General features: G+C 36.8%; 4 protein-coding genes and 1 non-coding gene across 8 annotated transcripts; 2 read left to right on the forward strand and 3 right to left on the reverse strand.

The window, feature by feature from the left end:
- Positions 1 to 2,181: 2,181 nt before the first annotated feature.
- LOC108985715 (iron-sulfur assembly protein IscA-like 1, mitochondrial) lies at positions 2,182 to 4,437 on the reverse strand. 2 transcript variants are annotated; one of them, XM_018958128.2, is made up of 3 exons: positions 4,201 to 4,437; positions 3,081 to 3,195; positions 2,182 to 2,596 (listed from the first exon to the last, which is right to left on the reverse strand). In XM_018958128.2, the coding sequence occupies exons 1-3, from the start codon at positions 4,391 to 4,393 to the stop codon at positions 2,506 to 2,508; spliced, it is 399 nt and encodes a 132-aa protein (XP_018813673.1). In that variant the 5' UTR covers positions 4,394 to 4,437; the 3' UTR covers positions 2,182 to 2,505. The 2 variants fall into 2 exon arrangements, with proteins under 2 accessions (XP_018813673.1, XP_018813672.1); XM_018958127.2 differs by having other exon boundaries at positions 3,081 to 3,198.
- On the reverse strand, positions 3,839 to 3,953 carry LOC118348075. The gene has a single exon (XR_004801221.1). It is a non-coding gene; the product is annotated as a small nucleolar RNA U19 (small nucleolar RNA).
- Positions 4,438 to 4,649: 212 nt separating the features above from the next.
- LOC108985721 (cell division protein FtsZ homolog 2-2, chloroplastic) lies at positions 4,650 to 10,020 on the forward strand. 2 transcript variants are annotated; one of them, XM_018958137.2, is made up of 9 exons: positions 4,670 to 4,822; positions 4,946 to 5,008; positions 5,262 to 6,026; positions 6,465 to 6,764; positions 7,346 to 7,436; positions 7,904 to 8,028; positions 8,867 to 8,959; positions 9,436 to 9,501; positions 9,576 to 10,020. In XM_018958137.2, exons 3-9 carry the CDS (start codon positions 5,376 to 5,378, stop codon positions 9,705 to 9,707), a joined length of 1,458 nt encoding a protein of 485 aa, XP_018813682.1. In that variant the 5' UTR covers positions 4,670 to 4,822; positions 4,946 to 5,008; positions 5,262 to 5,375; the 3' UTR covers positions 9,708 to 10,020. The 2 variants fall into 2 exon arrangements, with proteins under 2 accessions (XP_018813681.1, XP_018813682.1); XM_018958136.2 differs by lacking the exon at positions 4,946 to 5,008 and having other exon boundaries at positions 4,650 to 4,822.
- Positions 10,021 to 13,544: 3,524 nt separating this feature from the next.
- Positions 13,545 to 14,270, forward strand: LOC108985699 (protein BIC1-like). Its single transcript, XM_018958098.2, has one exon. It carries the CDS (start codon positions 13,644 to 13,646, stop codon positions 14,139 to 14,141), a length of 498 nt encoding a protein of 165 aa, XP_018813643.1. The 5' UTR covers positions 13,545 to 13,643; the 3' UTR covers positions 14,142 to 14,270.
- A 2,020-nt stretch (positions 14,271 to 16,290) lies between these two features.
- Positions 16,291 to 21,666, reverse strand: LOC108985724 (protein CIA1-like). Of its 2 annotated transcripts, XM_018958140.2 has the most exons (11): positions 21,357 to 21,665; positions 21,129 to 21,275; positions 20,761 to 20,979; positions 20,526 to 20,584; positions 20,317 to 20,382; positions 20,147 to 20,218; positions 18,729 to 18,791; positions 17,931 to 18,000; positions 17,102 to 17,185; positions 16,768 to 16,840; positions 16,291 to 16,671 (listed from the first exon to the last, which is right to left on the reverse strand). In XM_018958140.2, exons 1-11 carry the CDS (start codon positions 21,552 to 21,554, stop codon positions 16,658 to 16,660), a joined length of 1,065 nt encoding a protein of 354 aa, XP_018813685.1. In that variant the 5' UTR covers positions 21,555 to 21,665; the 3' UTR covers positions 16,291 to 16,657. The 2 variants fall into 2 exon arrangements, 1 of the variants encoding a protein (XP_018813685.1); XR_001995240.2 differs by lacking the exons at positions 16,291 to 16,671; positions 17,931 to 18,000 and having other exon boundaries at positions 21,357 to 21,666.
- Between the last annotated feature and the right edge of the window lie 229 nt (positions 21,667 to 21,895).

The raw sequence follows: 21,895 nt of genomic DNA on the forward strand, positions 1-21,895 counted from the left end.
GGACCAAATCTTTCGCAGAGAAAGATCAGAAAAATGAAGGTTTTTTGGGTTTAGGAGTGTTTGCACTTTGCAGCGACAATTTCTATACGGTGTCTGCTTCTTCTCTGAGTGATCTGAGCAACTCCACCTGTTCTCTCTTCCTCTGTATTCCCGGCAAGTGTGGGGCCCCACGCAAACAGGTTTTATAGTCAATACAATATAGCCACACTAGTCAATAGAAATTCTGAGGGGCATGCAGTCCCATGCTCGGCCCTCTCGCCACGTATCGGCCAGGTGTCTTCACTGCGCTCCTTATGGTGCCGCCTCTATTCCTAGACCTCAAGCAGATCTCCAATGTATCGCCCCCGCACCCATACCTGTTGGTCCTCTCTTTAAAATTTGGATTTTGCTATATATAAACGAGTTCGTGAGCCATATCACGAATCGATGATTTTTTTTATTTTAAAAAAAAATAAAAAATAAAATTTTAAGAGAAGAAGAAAATTTCATTTATCATAAAAATTATTTCCATATTTAATTCACATCATTTCGTTAAACATATATATTATATATCAATATTGATAAACTTGCTTGCAATAAGATATTTTCTTAAAATTTTCACTTTTTTTTTTAAGGAAAATGATTCTTGCAGGCGAATTTGTGCATCGAAGTGCACCAATCGAAGCTGATATAGACTAATTTAATGAAACGAATCGTTTTGATTTTGGCAACCGAAGCTGCGAATGCTGTGTCACACTCCGTATATTTGTAGTAGGAGCAAAGGAAGAAACTGACTTGTTACAGCCATTTCTCGAATAGTTAGAATTGAATTCTTCTCTCGAACCCTTAATCCCCAGAGTGAGAAATGAAAGCCCATAAACTGAAAATTCCTCCATTTCTTCCTTGCTTGCAACGGGATAACTTGAATATGCCTTGAATGACATAAATCCCACGGAAAGACCCATTTCCAGTAGAGGATTTTCATATGTATAAGAACAAATACTGACAGAAAGAAAATAATCAAAACCCACCCAAGAACCCATTTCCGATATTGTATCCTTTAGTTCCAAATCAACAAATAAAAAGAAGCCTGCCTATCCCAAACCTCTTAAATCCAAGCTCATCCCAAAAACCAAATCTATTTCCAAAAAAATGGCATAATAAAGGAAAGAAAATTCAAAACCAACCATAGGTCAATAAACCAACCATAGGTCAATAAAGTCATGCAGAGAGGAAGCTCGCATTTAAACGCGTCGATCTTCCTCAATTCCTCCTTCAATCTTTTCACAAAATCGAACCCATTTGCAATCTGTGTATATATATTATATAATATACAGGTGTGAAAATTTATTTTAGAGTGAGAGGTGGTTTTTAGAGAGAGAGTGGGGTGGGTAATGGGAAAGGAGAAACAATTGAAAATCAGAATTTTTACACGGAGATTCTATTTGGTTAAGGAAGCGAGAGCATCCCGAGTTCGACAGTGTTTTTTCTATTGTGCAAGATTACGTTTTCCTGTTGTTTCTATCTTTCACTTCGTTTCAGTTTTTGGGGATGTTATCTTGTGTTGCTCTTTTTTTATTTTTTTTAATATATCTAACAACAGCTTTAAATTATTAACTGGTACGCAGGTTGGTGCACAACCCGCTTGTACCTAGCAGAATTGTTTTTTTAATATATAAAAGTTATAAATTTCATTCTTTTAATTACCTATCTATCTCATTTGTCTACGGTTGATCATAAGATCTTATTTGATTATATATATATTTCATAAATATGTTTCTATTTTATATTTATTTTTTTAAACATAGATTTTATTTCAGGCCAGTTTATTGACTCGAAATCAGAGAGGGGTGTTTGTTTGTGGTTTTGAATAGGGAAGATTCAACACGCCTTGTGCGATGGTGGTAATCTGGAAGATACGTCATGCATACGGAGTGGGGATCGTTCGCAACGTTTTCCCACTAGTTTGGGCAGCAACATCCCCAGAGGTGTGCTTATTCTGAAAAATATTTTTCATTTCAGAAGTTTTTACCTGACGGGCATGCAGCTACATTATCATGTTTCAGTACATCCGCCAGCTATACGACCAAGGCCTCGTTTGGATTCAAGATTCATCTTCACTCATCTTTTCATTACAATTTTTTTAAATTTACACATAAAATATAATAAACAATTCAATTTTTTAAAATTTCAAAATAATAATAATATTAAAAATAATATTTTATTCAATTCATTTAAAATCATCTCAACTCATATCTAAAGAGTATAGTACGATCGCAAGGGTTACTGTGGAAAAAAATGGTGAATGGCGAGGACGACACAACCAATGTATAGCAGCTGCTGCTGCTGCTGCTGCTGCTGCCGCAAGAGTCCACCAGACAATGACAAGCAACGCCATTCTCGCTGGTGAAATTTTCGTCAAGAACCATTGCTGCTAAGCTTGAGTGGGGAATAAAGTATAAAACGAAGTGTTTCATCGAGTCTCGATTCATCACAAGTTCAACTGAACTTTTAACCATCACCCTGCTAAGCAGCTCCAGTATTGGTTGTTGTCATGAAAGATTCACCGCAACCACACTGCCCTTTAGAGTTCGGATTGATAAATATGAACTCGGACCTGACAAGGAATTTTGAGGAAAAAAAAAAAAAACAGTGAAGCAAAACTTGAAATAGGCATAAACTCAGATATGTAACAATAAGAGGAAAAACGCAAAAAAAGCCAACACAAAATCAAGCATAATGGATATGTCATCACCATTAGCACGTAAGGCATCTCCGCTAAAGAATTTCATCATGTCAGCTATGGAAACATTAATCGAAGTCAAGGCATAGGGTACTTGAGAGAGAAGAATAAAATGGTCAATTGACAGTAATGCAAATGCCCAAATTTCCATTCTGACATCAGTTATCTATGTGCCATGGCCGGACCAATGCAACAACAAAAACCTAGATGAAATCAATGGGGCCAATTCCGATGCCAGAATGGCACAACCTCTGTCACTGCAAACATCTAAAGAATAGGGACCGAAGACTTAATGTATTTCTCTCACATATTGAATATGTATAATGCCTATAAACCCCCAACAAGAAGAAAAGTGTACCTGAGTTTGTCATCTACAAAATCCATCTTGGTCCCGATTACATGCATAAGGGCCTTTGGATCAATTAATATCTTTACACCCTTGTCCTCGACCAATTCGTCAAACTTCCCCTTTTCTTCTATCATATTTTGATAAACCATATGGAATTGAGAATCAGTATAACAAAATAGTGTTAAAAAAAAAAGAAAGAATCGGCTCCTTCTTGAATCTTTATTATTTTTTGTTTGGATGAGTAAAGAAGGAACATTTTCTTACAGAACAATTAAAGAGGCAAGTTTAGTATAAGAATAACATGTCCACATTATGGCTAGGAAGTTTTCCTGATGTTTTTGAGCTTATTATATCAACACTTGGAGAACAACTCCCACAGGAACGTCAAACTGTCTATATGTTAAGAGCAAAAGATTTGGCAACATAATTCTTAAGTATGCATCTTATTTCTCATAAATTGTATATGATTTCTTCGGACGTGTCCCTCTGGGTTCTCGTTCTTCAAAGAAAATCTTAAAATAAGAAACGATAAGGAAAGGTAGAAAGCATCCAGCAAAGGAACAATGGAGGGAACTGCTCCTTATCCTCGATATGGGTCGAGATGGTGAAGATGTAAACCATACACCATCCAACTTTTTACCTCTGTCAGAACTGAAGGGCTGTACTATCGCTCTACATTTATTCAAGAGGCAATATGCCGATCCAAGGATAAAATATATGCCGTAAGAGTGTCTTAAGGCTGTTTTTTTTTTTTTTTCGATAAGTGATTATGTCTGAGGCTGCTTGGAGGACAATCGATCCAAAGAAGCAAGAGTCCCCTCAAAAAGGCCCGAGAAGACCAGTAAAAGATCCATTAATCTTTGCCTCCTAACTAAGCCAATATGGTACATAATAACCCATATGACTACTCAAAGAGGCACTGGTTTTTTTTATTAAGCCAAAGAGGCATTGATTTTGAAAGGGAAGGAAGTACAACGTTGAAAGGAAAAGAGAAATCGAACCCAAAAAAGGAAAAAACAGGGACAGCCATCTTCGCAAGAAGCTACTCAGGGATTCGTAGAATAGGATATTCATTCAGTGATATCAAACTGCGAGCGCATGGAGATGGAAGCGGATGAGAGAGACCGACCTGCGTAGTTGAGGGTGTACGACAAGCCATTACAGCCACGAGCCTTGACGCCCAACCTGAGGAAGGGCCGCTGCCGCTGTTGTAGTAGGTGGCTTATTCTAGCGGCGGCGGCATCCGTTAAGTTCAGCGCTTGGCGCTTCGCCGCTGCGGATCCCATCTTCGACACCGCCGACAGAATCCGAGAAGCCATCATGATCGATTTCCCGATTTGTCTGAAGTCTGAACCCCAGGGCCGTGCCGATGCCATTGTGATCTAGCCCCAAAGAGAAGAATATAGGATTTTGTCATGGGCTTTGGGCTCTTGAGTTGGGCCAAGCCCATAGAAAGTATTTTGTTTTTAATTGATTTTTTGGATTTTTGGATTTTCATAGGTAAGCCCTATTTCTGCTTCCTCCTAAAGAGCAATTTTTATTAATTAATTAATTGATTCTTAAAAAGCAAATTATTTGTTTGTAACTTTACTCCTTTCGCTCGAGATTTTCGTTGCTAAGCTAAGTAGCTTAATACTAGATAATCGGGACCCGCTTCTCAGGTCAGTACCCAAAAGCTTCTGGGAGATTTGTTCTCTCTGCTACATTGGACTCCTCTGCTTTCTCAGGCCCTCTCTTCCTCCTAAACCCAGGTGCCGTTTTCTCTCTCTTGCTTCAATTCGTTGCATTTTCATTCATGTTTGAGTTAATTCTCTTCTCAATATCTGGTCCAATGGCGTCTCATTTTACAAATTTTGATTCTCTGTTTGCTCTAGGCTTTATGGTTAGAAAGAATTTGGTCCTATGATTTTCCTCATCTACTGTGAGAAACCTGTCTGGTGAGAAACCTGTCTGAAGCAATGCTCTATTGTTTCTAGGCTTTTCTTTCTGTCTTTTTCTGAACTGCAAGCAGGTCTTGTATTTTCGTGGCAGTCTGCAGTATACCATACATTTCCTAGGACTTTTTTCTGTTGCAACTCTTAGATTGGGCCACTCACAAACCGATGTGCAGTCTGTAGTTTCCAAAATGCGGTTTTTTAAATTTCTAATTATTGTTGGGTACTGTTTTGATCGTATGGTTTTTATTAGCAGGTCTTGGAAGAGAGATTTGCTGTAAAATTGGGAATTTAAGCCGTTTGAGGCCTTAAAATTCCTCGACACACAGTAGCTCTCTAATTTCCGAGATTCGAGTTTTGCCATTTAGTCATGACGACTTGTATGCCGACGAGTTTGATGCCTTCTAGTGCTCGAAACCCAACTGGGGTATTAACTGTGCTGGGAGGAAGAGTATTAATGGAGAATCAATTTGGCAGAGCTTGCTGTCTGAAAATGTCTGAGGAGAAGAATTGGCTTTTGGGTGGTCGTCAAAAGTTGACTTTCCCTCGGTTCAAGTGTTCCACCAACTCTCAGAGTGTTAGTCCATATCACAATAGAGACCCTTTTCTGAATCTACACCCTGAAGTTTCATTGCTTAGAGGGGACGGGAACACTGCTGTGAACAATCCAAGAAAGGATAGTTCAGGTGGAACTGTCAAAGAGAGTTTAGAGGACACGCCTAGTTCGAATAATTACAATGAAGCTAAGATCAAAGTTATTGGTGTTGGAGGTGGTGGATCAAATGCAGTTAACCGCATGATAGAGAGTGCAATGAAGGGTGTGGAGTTCTGGATTGTCAACACGGATATTCAAGCCATGAAAATGTCACCTGTATTTCCTGAGAACCGTTTGCAAATTGGTCAGGAGCTTACTAGGGGTCTTGGTGCTGGAGGGAACCCAGAGATTGGCATGAATGCTGCAAAAGAAAGCAAGGAATCAATAGAAGAGGCCCTTTATGGAGCAGACATGGTCTTTGTTACAGTATGTCCAACTTCTCTTTAGCCATTATGACTTTAGAAACTTTTCTATATTGTTGTACAACTATTATTGCTGCTGTTTTATGGATATAAGACCACAGTGTGTTTACTGATTGTTTACAATTTTCATCTTATTTGTATATTTTCTGAAAGATTGTCAAAAAGGAGAGTATTGGAAACAAGCATGCAAGACTTTGTTCACGTTCATGTTTAGTTCTACATGCAAATGAATGCTCAAACATTATAATATATATTTTCTCCATTAGGATCCTGATTCACAGAACTCTCGGTTTGATAAATTCATGAAAACACCTACATAGATGTATTATTTTCTTATCTATGTGTACTTGGGCCACGTGTACTCTCTTCTATTAATAAAATCTTACTTTACCTATAAAAAAACTCTTTTCTTATCTAGGACTTTAAACTTCTATATTTTCAGGCTGGAATGGGAGGAGGAACTGGCACTGGTGGGGCTCCTGTAATTGCTGGGGTTGCAAAGTCAATGGGTATATTGACTGTTGGCATTGTCACAACCCCTTTCTCTTTTGAGGGACGAAGGAGGGCAGTTCAAGCACAGGAAGGAATTGCAGCTTTAAGAGACAATGTTGACACGCTGATAGTCATTCCAAATGACAAGTTATTGACTGCAGTTTCCCCATCTACCCCAGTAACAGAAGCATTTAACCTCGCTGATGATATTCTTCGTCAAGGTGTTCGTGGTATCTCTGACATAATTACGGTACGAGATGTGCATAGAACCTTTTATTAGAACTTTATATTCTTTCCTTTCTGTGCTTAACATAATAATAATAATAATAATAATAATTACCATAATAATAGTATTTGTAACAATTTAAATGATGGATTAATCAACGAACAAAGGAACAAAAGAGAAAAGAACAAAAGGAGAAGGATACATGTTATTTCCTTCCTTTGTCTTCTCATAGACTACAATAGTGATTTTTTTTATTCTTTATGATTTAATTCATATTCATGAAGAATGGCTACCTATAAAAAGATGATGGAAAGAATGTAGGAAGGGCATGTTTGCAATAGGTAGGGCAAATTGCAATTTCATGTAACCGAAATACACTATGTTTATCATAGAACCTCTTAACTTTTTGGATGTTGAAATTTCTTGTTATGCACATATTGCTATAAATATGTGGACATATATGCAGGTTGCATCTGAGTAATATTTTCAGAGCAATATGTTAATCAGGGATAACTCTGATACATAATTAATTTTTTAGGTAAACGGAGTTGATGACTAAAGCTTTATAAATATTTTATGGTTTCTGAGAGACATCTTAATTGCAGGTACCGGGACTAGTAAATGTGGATTTTGCTGATGTGCGAGCTATAATGGCAAATGCAGGTTCTTCATTGATGGGAATAGGAACTGCAACTGGTAATTTCTCGCTAATTCCTACAAGGGTGTCTAGATTTCCAAATCCATTATATGTATTGCTGGTCATGATAGATCGGGGCATGTATTAGGAGGCATGCAGCAGATTAAAGCTGTCTTATGCTTATGATCTTCACAAAGTTAGTGTGGCAGCCAAACATTAGTCCTTGCACTACCTGTAGTTTGATCTTCAAGCACACTTACATCTACACACTATAGTTTCTAGAAATAGTTTTTGCTACTTTTATATTTTGGCATTGAAAATACTGTGTTCAATTAGAACTGGAAGGAAAAAGATCATTTACATCCAATCATTTGTTGTATTTTTCACAATGCTTAGCTTTTCATGCTATTTATTTTCCCCAGAATGCCTTTTGCTTGAGCTTCTTCAACCAGAACTTTTTGTCTATTCTCATCAAGTGTGTACATACAACACTCAAAACGTTTTTGTGGTGCTTGTTTTTGTGTAGGGAAGACCAGGGCAAGAGATGCTGCATTAAATGCCATACAATCACCTTTACTAGATATTGGTATAGAGAGGGCCACTGGAATTGTGTGGAATATAACTGGTGGAAATGATTTGACCTTATATGAGGTAGCTCTCTCAGGAGGACTTGACCTGTATCGAATCTTTCTTTCTGCCTGAATCTTTCTTTGGCATTTTCCAAAAATAACCCACATCTATGTGTCAAAGCCATGTTGGTTACTGTAACACTGAATGTATTGCAGCCTGAAGTTTTGCTCAATTCTTAGAAAGAAAGTGATTGATGCGGTGTTACAACCTCAGCCCGCTTTTAAGCAATAATTTCATATTTACATGAAAAAATGGGATGTATCATTTACTTGTCAAGTTGCATTTACATACTTTCCGTGTTATATAGTTCTTGAAACATCTTGGTGCTGCTCCTATGATTTTTTGTTTTCTTTTTGCATTGTTAAATGTCGTGATATAATTATAAATTAAGCAAAGGCTGTTGTGAAATATACTTGACCCATTGAAATTTAAATGTTAATTTTCAACTCAACCTGCTGAAGAGATGTTGCTACCTCATTGTTTATATCTTGCCCAATCCATCTACATAGCCCGAATTGAAAAATAGTGTTATTTGTCAGTTTTTTGTAGTTAAAGAGTGCAATGTGTTGGCTTTGGTAGTTTGGGGTGCAAAGTATAGAACACCTAGTAGTTAGAGGGTGCAGAGTGTATTTTTCCGAAAAATTATATTGTTGATGGTGATTATATCACTTTTTCTTGGCATTCAAATGAAATTAGTTGTGTTGTTCTTCTCTAGATAATTTACTTGGTTGAGATTTAATTGTCTTAAAATGCCTATTAATTTTGAAATTCCACTCTTCTCTCAGATTATGGTCAAGCTCTATTACAGACTGATGATATCTTTCTTCTCCCTTCAATTACTATGTGGGTATGTTTGCAGGTAAATGCCGCTGCAGAGGTCATATACGACCTTGTGGACCCAACTGCCAATTTAATCTTTGGAGCAGTGATAGATCCATCGATCAGTGGTCAAGTAAGTTATTGCTTAGCCTAACATAAGCAGGGTAAATTTCTATTCATCTTCATACATTATGTCATGGACGTACCTGCAACAGTGCAACTACGTGTGCTCGTCATAAGACTGTATATGGTGAAAATGCCATCAAGGTCATTTTGTGAATCTGATTATATATGCCTTTGCGGTGTGGCTGTTTTTTGCTATTTGTTTTTCCGAGGAAGAATGTTCGCTTTCTCGTGTAGGGAGTGTACAAATTGCATGTCTATGTGCCAAGGGATTTTTCTACACCTGTTGATTTGGCATGTTAATTAAATCATGCTATAGAAATTAAGTATCATAGCAATCCCTGGGGTCGTTCTTGCATGGGCTAACGTTTCAGTTTGAATGCATGCTATACTTTTGTAGTGCTTTGACCTGAATATAATTATATAAGCTTTGGTACACAAGGTGGTTTCCATAATGGAATCTAATTTTTTTGGTTCTTCGTTCAGGTCAGTATAACTTTAATTGCTACTGGATTCAAACGCCAAGAAGAAAGTGAAGGGAGGCACCTCCAGGTATTCCCCCACCTCCTCCCTCTCCCTCTCCCTCTCCCTCTCCTAATTCTGACTCTTTTCTGGTCAATACGCAGGCTAGTCAGTTAGCACAAGGAGACAGCAACCTTGGAATTAATCGGCGACCTCCCTCTTTCACTGATGGCAGTTCCGTGGAAATTCCAGACTTCTTAAAGAAGAAAGGACGCTCACGCTTTCCCAGAGTTTAGGATTTCCCATAAAATACTCCATTTCTTCCCTTCCGCATCCCTTCTTAGGTATTCAAAGTACACCTTTATAGGTTCTATATACACTCCGTGCTCTTTGATAGTGATTAATAGGATTTCCCGTAAGGAAGCTTCGATAGATTAGCCTGTCTGATTAATATATAGCTAAGAGTAAGTTCTGGGTTTGTTTTGTGCTTAAGTAAGTTGATAAATTTCAGATTAAAAAAATGGGTTGTACAGAGTTACCGGCTTGAAAGAAGTTTAAAGCGGTGTGCAAGCAATAATTGTTGAATGAATGTTTTTGGTGTTATATACTGTTCTTGGATTGTTCTAAAACCTTGTCAGATTTGAACGTTCCAAAGCCAAGCCAGATATTTTCCTGAAGAACTCTTCTTTTTCCTGTCAAAAGCAATTATTTATCATGGAATACTATCGACTCGAAGGCATGCGGAAATTCCTGTTTATTTTCATGTGGATCAGTACTCTGGCATGACTAGGGGAAGCAACAGGAAGAAAATAATGTAATCTGTCTTTTTTCTTGAATCCACAAAGTTGATAATCAATCACTAAATTCATTTATAGTCGATGAAAATTTTTTTTCATTAGTCATTATTTACTATACCGCACTTCACATTCTATGAAAGACATTCAGAATCTATGATAAAAAAAATTATAAATGTAGAGTGTGAGAGTGAATGGTGATTGATGCATAATATTCTTCATAGCTAATAGGCCGGGATTAAGTTGGTCATTATTTTCTTACTAGCCTTACTTCGTTTTGACCACGAAGTTATGGAGTTCTTTTGCGTGGTCTGCCCTTGGCTATGGTTGATGTGTTTGCTTAACATGAATTGCTATTTGTAGTTTGGCCTTTATTTTCTTAATAAATGTTTGGATAGTGAGTTGAGATGAGATGAAAGTTGAATAAAATATTATTTTTTTAATATTATTATTATTTTAAAATTTTAAAAAATTAAATTGTTTATTATTTTTTGTGTGAGAATTTAAAAAAATTGTAATGATTATATGAAATGAGTTGAGAAGATTTTGTATCCAAACCGAGAGTAATATGTTAGATACAGTTTTGAGGTGTTCAAGTTCTACGGACTCTCTTTAAAAAAAAAGTAAGATTTACTATTAAAAAAATAGTAAATCTTAACAACGGCACATCCACATCTTTTTTATGCGATGTTTATCGAATAGGAAAAATCTTTACATCAACCTATTGTTGGCTGCAGTCGCAACACACTTAACGTGTGGACTGGATTCACTAAACGCACTGGACCGGGTTTACTTACATGCACAAATCATCTCTCCTCTCAGCCCTAATTCTTGTTCGAGAGTCTTCTCATTTCGCACCTCCTCTGTCGTCTTCGATCTCAGCGCGATCAAGCTAAGCAACAAACCACTGATTAGAGCCCTCCCCACCACGACGTGAGCCCTCACGAGCAGATCAGTCCCCAAGCACCCTCGGTCCGTAAGTCATTCAACGCAAAGCCCTTAGTCCCTCAGTCCACCGACGCGAAGCCCTCAGATCTGTAGGAAGGTAAATAATCTGTGATTCTAAGGTTTGGGCATACATGAAATTTTTTTATCTTTTTTTTTTCTCCTCTGGTTGGGCATAAATAAGCTGTGATTATAGGGTTTGGGCATATGTATTTGGTAGAAACTAAAAGTGCGGGGTTGTAGATGTTTTCGATGTTGTCTCTGATAGCATACATTTCTCTTTTTTCTGTGTCATGCTAGAGCGATTTCTACTGCGATTTCGACTTCAATTCTCACCCTCAAAGCCCCTAACTCCTCTGCTGGGCAGAGGGGGTGCGAGCCAACTAGGGCATTGCTTGGGTGACAAGGGGTGGGGGTGGGGGGAAAGGATGGGCGACACAGGTGGTGGGGGTGGGGGAGAGGATGGTGGGGGGGGGGGGCGACACGGGGGGGGGGGAGAGGAAAGAAAATGAGGCTGGCGATGAGGGAGGGAGAGGAGCAACGAGGGGTGGTGCGACGCTGACAGACGGCCTCGATGTTGCTGGAGAACGGTGTCGCTAGTGGCGGTGGGTAGAGCACAATCAACGCGGGCTGAGATCAAAAGGCAAGAGCGCGGGACAAATTTGAATCAGGGAAATACAAACCAACAAAAGTTACAAAACGTACGTTTTGAGTTTTAAAAAAAAAAAAAGGACGCCACATAAGATGTGTGAAGAGTGCAATTCTACGGGGCTGATGTATAGTAGTATTCGACCGAATAAAGCCTGACAATAACCCTTTTTCGCATCAGAGGGAATAGAATTGGCTCATCTAAATCCATGATTTAAAAGACATTTCTGACCCACATATATAATATAAAGTTAATTGTGACTAGAAAACCAATAAATTAAATGAATATTCCAAGCTCGTGATCATGATTTTGTTTATGGCATTGAGCACTGGTTTTTAGGAAAAATCTAATTATTGATATCCTACCAACTAGTAGTCTCTATCAAGTTTTGTCCAAATTTTTGTGTGTGGGGGCCAAATAAGATTCGTTCTCATAAGGAGTACTACTCCATGCTCTCAAATTGTCTCTTACCACCATAACCCAATGCTAGCTAGTTGTACATGAGAACAATTCAAGATGCAATGAAAATGGAGCAAGAGGGGGAGGAAAATTAGCAGTGAAAACTAGTACTGAGACATCACATCCGCAGGCCCTGAATGAAAAACATGTCCATGTGATCATCAAGCTGAGCCTTACGATTCGAAATAAATAAATAATAACACACTTTGACAACGTATGTAATCAATTGCCATGTACAAAAGTTATGAGCGATGCAAAAAAATGGAAAATGATAAATTCAAAGTTATTTTGATAAAAAAAAAATGTACACAAAGATATAATATTATAAATAATCTATTATTTTAAATGAAAGCTTGTAAACAAATATGAAATTATTTGATGAATAAATTAATTGTTTGTAAATTAATACTAATTAAATGTAATTTAAATTCGAACTTGACTCATATTAGAATTAAAAGAATTAACAAAATTTGATCTACTTGTCCAAATTCAACTTGTGTGTGTGTGTGTGTGTATATATATATATATATATATATATATATATTATATATCCGTCTAATTCATACTGGAAGAGAATCAAAGCCAAAGAAAAATAGAATTTTATTTTCAAATAATTAACGGCAGTTTGGATTTAGAATGATGATATAAGATGGTTTTAATTGAAAATTATAAAAAAAAAATATTGTTAAAATATTATTATTATTTTGAGATTTAAAAAAATTAAATTGATATTTAAAAAAATTATAAAGATGGGATGAGATAAAACACTTTTCAAATTTCAAAAAATGAATAAAGATGGAGGGTAGTTATAAAGTTGTACACCAGGAAATGAAAATATCTCCTAGCTCCAATCTCCCACACGTCTTCATCTCATTAAATATCATTAATAGAGCTTAATTTCTATTATTATTATTATTATTTTATTTATAATTTATTGTTAAATAATAAATAGCTATATATATAGCCCTCCCCAAATCGAATCGTGCAAGATGATTGGCCGAGACCCAAAAATCCCAATGCATTGTGCCCAAAATCAACATCAACCTCAGAAACCTCCAAATATCCATCCAAGGAATCGCTCACTTCCATAGAGCTTATATAGAGCCTTTATTTCCATTTTCGTAATACCAAACTCAAAACCAAAGCCACACATATTGCCATCCGTTCTCTAACAAGACACGTACGCTTGTCACTTACCATACAAAAAGAGTACACTTGTGAATGACGTGTAACCTAACCCCCCACCCATTCTCTTTGCTTTTTTATTCCCACACATAAATCCCATATTAATGTAATCTTCTCTTGACCTAAAAAGCAAGCTGCAACAGAGAGAGAAAGAAAGAAAGATCGTTGTAGTTCATTGCATGTGAAAAAAACCCACCGGAATGGATCGCCAAGACTCACCTGTTTTCGATCGCTTTGCTCCTTCACAACCATTAGAGTCCAAGAAAAACTATCATCAGTCCGAGAATGGGAGTGAAAAAGACAGCCGCGGTTCTGGTAATATTGAAAAGGAAACAAAGATCATCAGCCCATCTTCAAGAATCCGTCAGTTTGACAGAGAGGAAGTTGCATTATTTGCAGGCATGAGTTCGCGTCCAGATCAAGATGATGGAGAAGAAAAACCAGTAGTAGTACTGTCGTCCGAGGCCATGCCTGAAGATAGCGGACGTGAGAGGCTGAAGAGGCATAGGGTTGAGGTGGCGGGTCGGGTTTGGATTCCTGATATATGGGGCCAGGAAGAGCTTTTGAATGACTGGATAGATTGTTCTGCATTTGATGCTTCTTTAGTCCCCAAAGGAATCATGTCGGCTCGTGCGGCCTTGGTTGAAGAAGGAAGAAGAGCAAATTCTAGCGGATTAAGAATAGTAAACAGGTGTTGAATTTTTTCTTTTTCTTAATTCTAAGATATTTTCCATTGTTTTAAGCTTATTGACAATGCACTTAGTATATTTAAAACCCTAATTGATTACAAAAAATAAATATATGTGAACGGTTTCTATTTCTGGGTATCATAATTTTCTAATTTGTTGTTCTTTCTCTAGTCAGCTTTAAACATGATAAATAATATTGATCCTCGATTAGTCCTTTTAATTTTATGATATTTAGGATATATTGTGATTATCATATGATCTTCTTACATCAAGAAACATTTGATCTGATCAGATTTGCTCAGATATAGAAATAGATAGGTCTAAGCCAGTCCCAAAAAGCTAGGGACGAAACTAGAGATCAGATCGAACGTATGGAACCATAATCATGAGTAGAGAGAAAATGCAGAAAAAAAATCTCCTTTAGGTTATGGCAATCCTAGCTCTGATCTCATGAACTCTCGATGGACAAAAACCGGCCGCCATCGTCATATATATACCCTGCTAGGGTTTGTATATATATCCGGCCGCATGCAGAAGGGCTGGTAAAAGAATTCAGCTTGATCCATGGGTACGTACTGATAATTAATGGGATTGGTTGAACTTGGTTTGAATGATTATACGATGTAAAAAACAAGACAATTCTGCAAATTAATCGTTCACCTACAAAATTAAACTATATATATATATAGAAAAATTATATTTGCAGTCGTAAAGGTGCAAGCGCCGTACAGTCTTTTTTAAAAAAATGAATAAATATGAGACTCACATAAAAAGAAATTAATTTTTTAATAATGGACTCCACTTTTTTTCAAAACGACTGCACGGCGCTTGCTTACTCCACGACTGTATGTAGTATTACTCTAGATAAAATCATAGAAAAATTCTACTCATCATTGATGATTCATTCTCAGTATACCACACACCACACATAATTTTTTTAGTTTTTTATTTTTTTCTGTTACCAAATATGTGGAATATAGATGATGACTGATAAGTAAAAGAAATCAATTAATTTATGAAAAATAAAACTCAAAAAAATATAAATAATAAATAAAAATAAGCGTGGCACGTGAGAATGATGAGTAGCAAAGTTTTTTAATAAATAATTGAATTGTTTATACTAGGGGTGTAACCGGTCCGGTCCGGTCCGGTTTTGAACAAAATCTAAGACCGAACTGGTATGTACCGGTTTTGTATTTTTCAAAACCGATTACGCACCGGTTACCCTCCTAAACCGGTACTTTCGGTTTTACTGGTTTTCGGTCGGGTCCGGTCTGGTTTTTCGATTTTTTTAAAATTTAAATTTCACAATTTTTCATTAAAAATTTATTTATAAAAAAAAAACTTTTAGTATTAATTATAAGTATTAGTATTAGTTATAATCTTTTAGTAAAAACTTTTAGTATTAATTATAAATATAACTATAATCTATAGTCTATATTAGACTATTAGTATTATTTATAAGAGCAATGCTAGATACAGTCCCCATTTGGGGACTGCAATACAAGCATAGGCAATTTTATCTTTAATTTTTTAAAAAATTACAAAACTATCCCTCCTGAAATGATGATTTTTCTCATTTAATAAAGGGCCTGCACATGCAGTCCTTAAGTGGGGACTGCAAATAAAATTTCTCTAAAAACTTATATATTAGTATTAACATTTAATGTAATAATTTATAAATTATAATATGAAATTATTTCATATATATGTATATATATATATATGAAATTATAAATTAACATTTAATGTATAAATTTATAATTATACATTATATATAAAACTTATTTATATTAATATTTAATATATATTTTAAATATTTTGTATAAAACTTATATATAAAAATATTATTTTTTATTTTTTTTAATCAACCGGTCCGGTCCAGTTCAAAAAATCCTAAAACCAGAACCGGATAGGAACCGGTCAGTTTTTACATTTTAAAAATTAGTTCCGGACCGGACCGATTTTCCGGTTTGAGTTTACATCCCTAGTTTATACACAAAATATAATTCAATGATAAGATCGAACTCAATTTATGCTTGAATAAGAGTTAAATGATGAGATATTGGACCATCGTCTGCGTGCTCGAACTCGACTTCTTTACGGCTATAACTATGCAGATTGGGTTTTCTTAAAGAAAGAAAAAGAAAAATTATACTAATTGGAACCAATTTACCAGTACTTGTATATATATATATAATATTATTTAGTTCAAACACATATGTGGTCGAATTAAGAGGATAGAGAGGAGCACAACCAAAAGTAACTCTATAATCCACAATATCGTTCAATACGATCAATGTGAATTCTGCTCGATTAATTTACTAATTATAGCTAAAATTTTCCTCTAAATTAATCCCTTTGTTATGTCCGGCCCCATGGATAAACTCCCTCCATACCCAAATGAACGGAGCTTGAAACTGGGCCTTATCCACATCTTGATTTTCCACACACTGAATTAGTAGTAGCCATTTCTACATGAAGCTATCTCCATATATCTAATGCATCACCATCACTAGCAGAAGCTAGTAGCCGTTTCCTGACAATTGAAACAGCATGAAAGATGTTACTACAGATAGATAGATGAGGCTTGAAACATTTCCATTCATTTTAAAGCTCAATCATAGACGTTTACCTGTACTTGATGAAACCAGCTCCCATATCTTTATCACACCATCATCACTCGCGGAAGCTAATAGTCGTTTCTCCTGATAATTAACAACATAATAAAGGAAACCACCACAGAAAATAAATAAATAAATGAGACTTCAAACATGGCAACGGTAAATAGACAAGTAGATGACTTTTAAGTTCCAATAAAAGGTGACCTGTTAATATCAAATATCAAGTAAACATCTGAGTTCTATCAGTTATGTCCACCCACTGAATTCTATCATGTGTGAAGAAGTTATGCAATGTGAGTGGGATTACACTCCAGACTTTTATCAGTCTCAAGTAACAATTCTTACCCCAGGGCTCCATTGCACTGAATTTATATCCATGTCATGGGCTTTTTCTTTCTTCAGCAGCAATTTATATGTAGGTCCATCAACCTATCATATAAACACACAATGGAGTTGATCAACTTATTTGGTTGTTTCTGAACCGCATAAAAAGAAAATCCAGGAATCTAGAATTTGGAAACATTCTAAATGCCCTTCGCAATTGCAATATATATGATTGCTGAAATGATTTTCTCAGAGACGTGGGATATCAACCTTTTTTTTAGAAGCGACTTGGATTATGAACTTCACAAAGGCCAAGGCGCAATTCACTCTAATAAAATGAAAAACCAAGAGCCCCATTGCCCATCATCAGTGCAAAGGACTTCTAATTTCAACCCAGTAAATTAATCCAAATAAGCTTCTGTGCTGGTAGACAGTAGATATCATGTTCCTATCATTTCTCACTATAATTTCTACCATTGCTTGAGAAAAAAAAAAAGAATGACACCATATGTATGTGTTCCAGATACATCCCTAGTGCATTTTGTAGACGGATGGAGCATCCATGGAATCGTAAAGAGTTGTTAGGGATACTAATATAAACACCCCCAAAATAATTACGTGCAGGAAATCAAGATTCATATCACATTATCTAAACGAGATTGGCCCTCTATAAACATATCATCCTCAGTACACATGGAGGCTAAGATGTATTGGGCACAGTGGAGATCAGTGTCCATAATCCATATCACTTACGGAAAAATTGATGACAGTGGGGCAATATCACTGCATCACTGGGAATTGTCAATAAATCACAGCAATGAATGAAAAGGTGATTAGATATTATGAATACCAAACCGTCTTTGTTCCCCACAAAAAATCGTATGGCATCATCAGCTGCTCCACTTGCAATAATACCCTCACTGTCATATTCACATATAGAATGTATTTAACTCATGATGAGAGGGGGCGGGGGAACAGAAAACAGAATGGAACAGCTAGGTTTTCACAATGGGAAGAACATAACTCACCCATGAAGAGGGAAAAAAACTTGTATCAAATTCACTCAATCAAAACTCAAGTTGACAGCTTGAATTGTCATTTATATATACTTACATATATACTTTATGTTTGTGACATACTTTGATCGAATAGAGTACATAAACCAAATTGAGGGCTAGTCTCTAATGTATACTCGGCATGAAATAAAACAGCTAAAATTAGATAGAGTACCACATAGTATCTAACCTCATATGTGATGTTTAATCTGATGCCAAACAAATGTAATGTGGTGCGCATGATGATGATGATGATGTCTATGGTATTTTCTCATTTCAAGATACCCTTTCGCACAAGAATAAGCTTTCAGACCAAGCATATAACTAACACTTGTGTGATAATGATGCAAGTGAAAAGGCAAAATCTAGCCTATCTTTTTCTTTATTCTCTTTTTTTCTCATTTTTTTGGTGGCGGAGTAAGCACAAGACAAAATTGATGGTATAACAACTTTTTCTGTTAACCTGTAGTAATTCTAATTGAACATTTAAAAGGGTGGGGAATGGGGTTTAAATCTGATAATCACAGAAATTTAAGTCCATCTCAACCAGCAGATGAGCAAGTATTTGTCTTAATTAATTTGACTTCCACTACCTCGACCAATGAACTGAGAAAATTGTTCGATCATGATAACCAGTGAGAGTGCATATATGTCTCCTGAAAAACCAAAGAGAGGGGGACCCTGTTAAAGGTGTGCATATAAGAAATCAGAAATCAAACTGTTACCACTCTAACAAGTACTTCCATACTGGGCAAATTAGTTTCAATTCCTATCGAATGCATGCCATACTTAATGAAGCAGGTGTTATGAAAGCCGCATTGCATAATTTTTGTTCAGTTCTTTTAGCATTGCTCTTCTCACTCATGAAAATGCATTATTGAAACTAGAAAGCAATATATTCAGCAAACAACGCATTACCACTGAGTCTCAATCGTGAATTTGGGGGTGGGGGGAATGCATAATCACATTTTATGTGTGTGGAGTTCGAACAGCCAAGCTTCAAAATAATAGTATTCCTATCACAGCCTTATCAGAAGCAGCAGAAAATGATGAATAAGAAGGCATTAGAAAGAATATGAAGGAAACAACAAGAGAGAAGGAGAGGAAGTGTAACGCCCCAATGGAAGACCCATACCACTTCAAAATGACTAGTCAATGATATAATTGGAGCCCCATTGAAACCTTATAAAGAGCAATAACTTTTCCTTCCCAAGCAATGTGGAATTCCAAACACCACCTACCCTTATCCATATTATATGCAGTATCACAATCTACCCCACTTAAATTTCCGAGCCCTCGTCGGGCCTGTCCATTATAGGTGGCATGGCTCAAGTCTAACATTTCTGGTTGGGATAATCTCTGATATCATTTGTAATGTCCCAATAGAAGACCCAAACCACATAGCCTATACTCCAAAATGACTCGTCAATGATACAATTGGAGCCCCATTAGAACCTTATAAAGAGCAATAACTTTTCATTCTCAAGCAATATGGGATCTCATACACCACCCACCCTTATCCATATCATATGGAGTATCATAATCTACCTCCCTTAAATTCCCGACATCCTCGTTGGGCATGTCCATTATAGGTGGCATGACTCAAGTCCTACATTTTTGGTTGAACCTGGATCTGATACCATTTGTAATGCCCCAATGGAAGACTCAAACCACTCCAAAAGGACTAGTCAATGATACAATTGGAGCCTCATTAGAACCTTATAAAGAGCAAGAACTTCTCCTTCCCAAGCAATGTGGGATCTCGTACACTACCTACCTTTATCCATATCATATGGGGTATCACAGGAAGACATGGAGATTCAAACTCATATATACCAAGTTCCAAAAGAAAATGAGTTAAGCACATGCTCCCTAGTCTCTACCTCACTGATATTTTCTAACAGCACTTCCATCAACATGCTCCTAGTTTTTGGAGCTAAAGTCCTCAACAAATAAACATAATCAAAAGAAAGAAAGAAAGCAAATACACATAAGATGGCATATTCCTCACCAAGGAGCATAACCATCACCAGAGTGCATCTGTACGTTGTCTGTTTCCCATATCTTTAGGGTAAGATCATCACTGAAAAATCAATCCAGTATCAATGTCGTTTACAGAGTTGGACAGGAAAAAGAATGTCCCATTAGCGAGCATGAAAATGAGAAAATACTTTCACCCACCTACATGTGACCATTTTGTCTCCGCTAGCATTGAAAGAGAGTGCCCAAACGGTAGAAGAGTGACCACTGGCAAGAAAATCAGCCTAGATGAATTAGACTAAATGAGCATATCGTTAACAAAATGGTTGACAGTCTACAGATTGGCGAGCACAACATATATCAAAGCCAAGTGCATATTACAGAGAGATCAAGGATTTAAGGTAGAATACTTGTTAGGTTCACCTAAAGTCTGAACACATTGCCAATCATCATCATCATCCGCCCAAACCTGCAAGTAACATTGCATGGCATCATAAATCTTACTATCCAGTCTTGATAGCCTTAGATACAAGGCAAGCACAATTATATCAAACATTTTTTAGGGTGTTCATGGCTAAAAAGAAAATCACAAAAGCCACTTGGGCATAATGCAGTATCCTTTTTTTATAGGTAATAATGCAGAACCTTAATGGTGTTATCGTAGCTACAAGAGAACAAAACATCCGTAGTCGGATGCCACTGAACCATCTTAACATCTTGAGTATGTCCCTGCAACACCGAAACACACTCGAACTCGTTGCCAGGCTGCATTTCCCAAATCCAAACCGATTTATCTCGGCCACACGTTGCAAGCAACGTCCCCGATGAATTCCATGAAACGCTTTTCACTTCATTCTCATGACCCTGTGTATAAATTAAATGCCAAATAAAGCTATGTTTAAAAAAAAAAAAAGAAAAAAAAAAACTTCAAATGATCAGGAAGAAGATTTACAATAATGATGATAACAACAGATAATATATAACAAAATACATCTATAAGAAGGAGAAGATACCTCTAAAGTGGAGACACATTCGTAATCACCACCAACGTTTTCCCAAATGGCAGTGGTGGCATCGAAGCTCGCGGTGGCCAATAGCTTCCCCGACGGCGACCAAGCACAAGATCGGACGGTCCTAGTATGCGTGTCTTCCAGAATTGCCTGCATAATCACGCTTAAGATGAAAATTACGCTCCAGAATTACCCACAAAAAGTAGAAAATAGAAAGCAAATGGAGCTAGCCTTGCAGGTCCAAGTAGCAGAGGGAGAGGGAGTGTGCTCCCAGATTCGGACGGTCTTGTCGCCGCTACAGGAGGCGAAGACGAGAGGAGTCCCAGAGGCTCCAGTGGCTGGATTCCACGCCAGGCTCCATACCCTGTCGCCGTGGCCTTCGAGCGTTTCGAGCAGCTTCAGGTCGCACCCTCCCTCGTACAACTCCATCGCACGAATTGTAGGAAGGCAATGAGAGACGATCAGACTTAGGCGGAGGAATAATTGAGAGTTACGACTTGTTTTTTCGTGCGGCGCTAAAGTCGACTTAATTGGTGGTGGATTGAGCACGCGCGGGCACACTCTGTAATTTGACTGCCGGTGGACTATTCTACACTTCTGTCTTATTTTTATCTCAATGGCTGAATAAAATACTTTTATCAATTTTAAGGCTTCGTTTAGAAGTTGAGCTCATCTTAATTCATTTCAATTTATCATTATAATTTTTTTTAAATTTTAATATAAAATATAATAAATAATTTAATTTTTTTAAATCTTAAAATAATAATAAT

The sequence above is a fragment of the Juglans regia genome, chromosome 3 (assembly GCF_001411555.2).
Source record: "Juglans regia cultivar Chandler chromosome 3, Walnut 2.0, whole genome shotgun sequence".
Taxonomy (NCBI): Eukaryota; Viridiplantae; Streptophyta; class Magnoliopsida; order Fagales; family Juglandaceae; genus Juglans; species Juglans regia.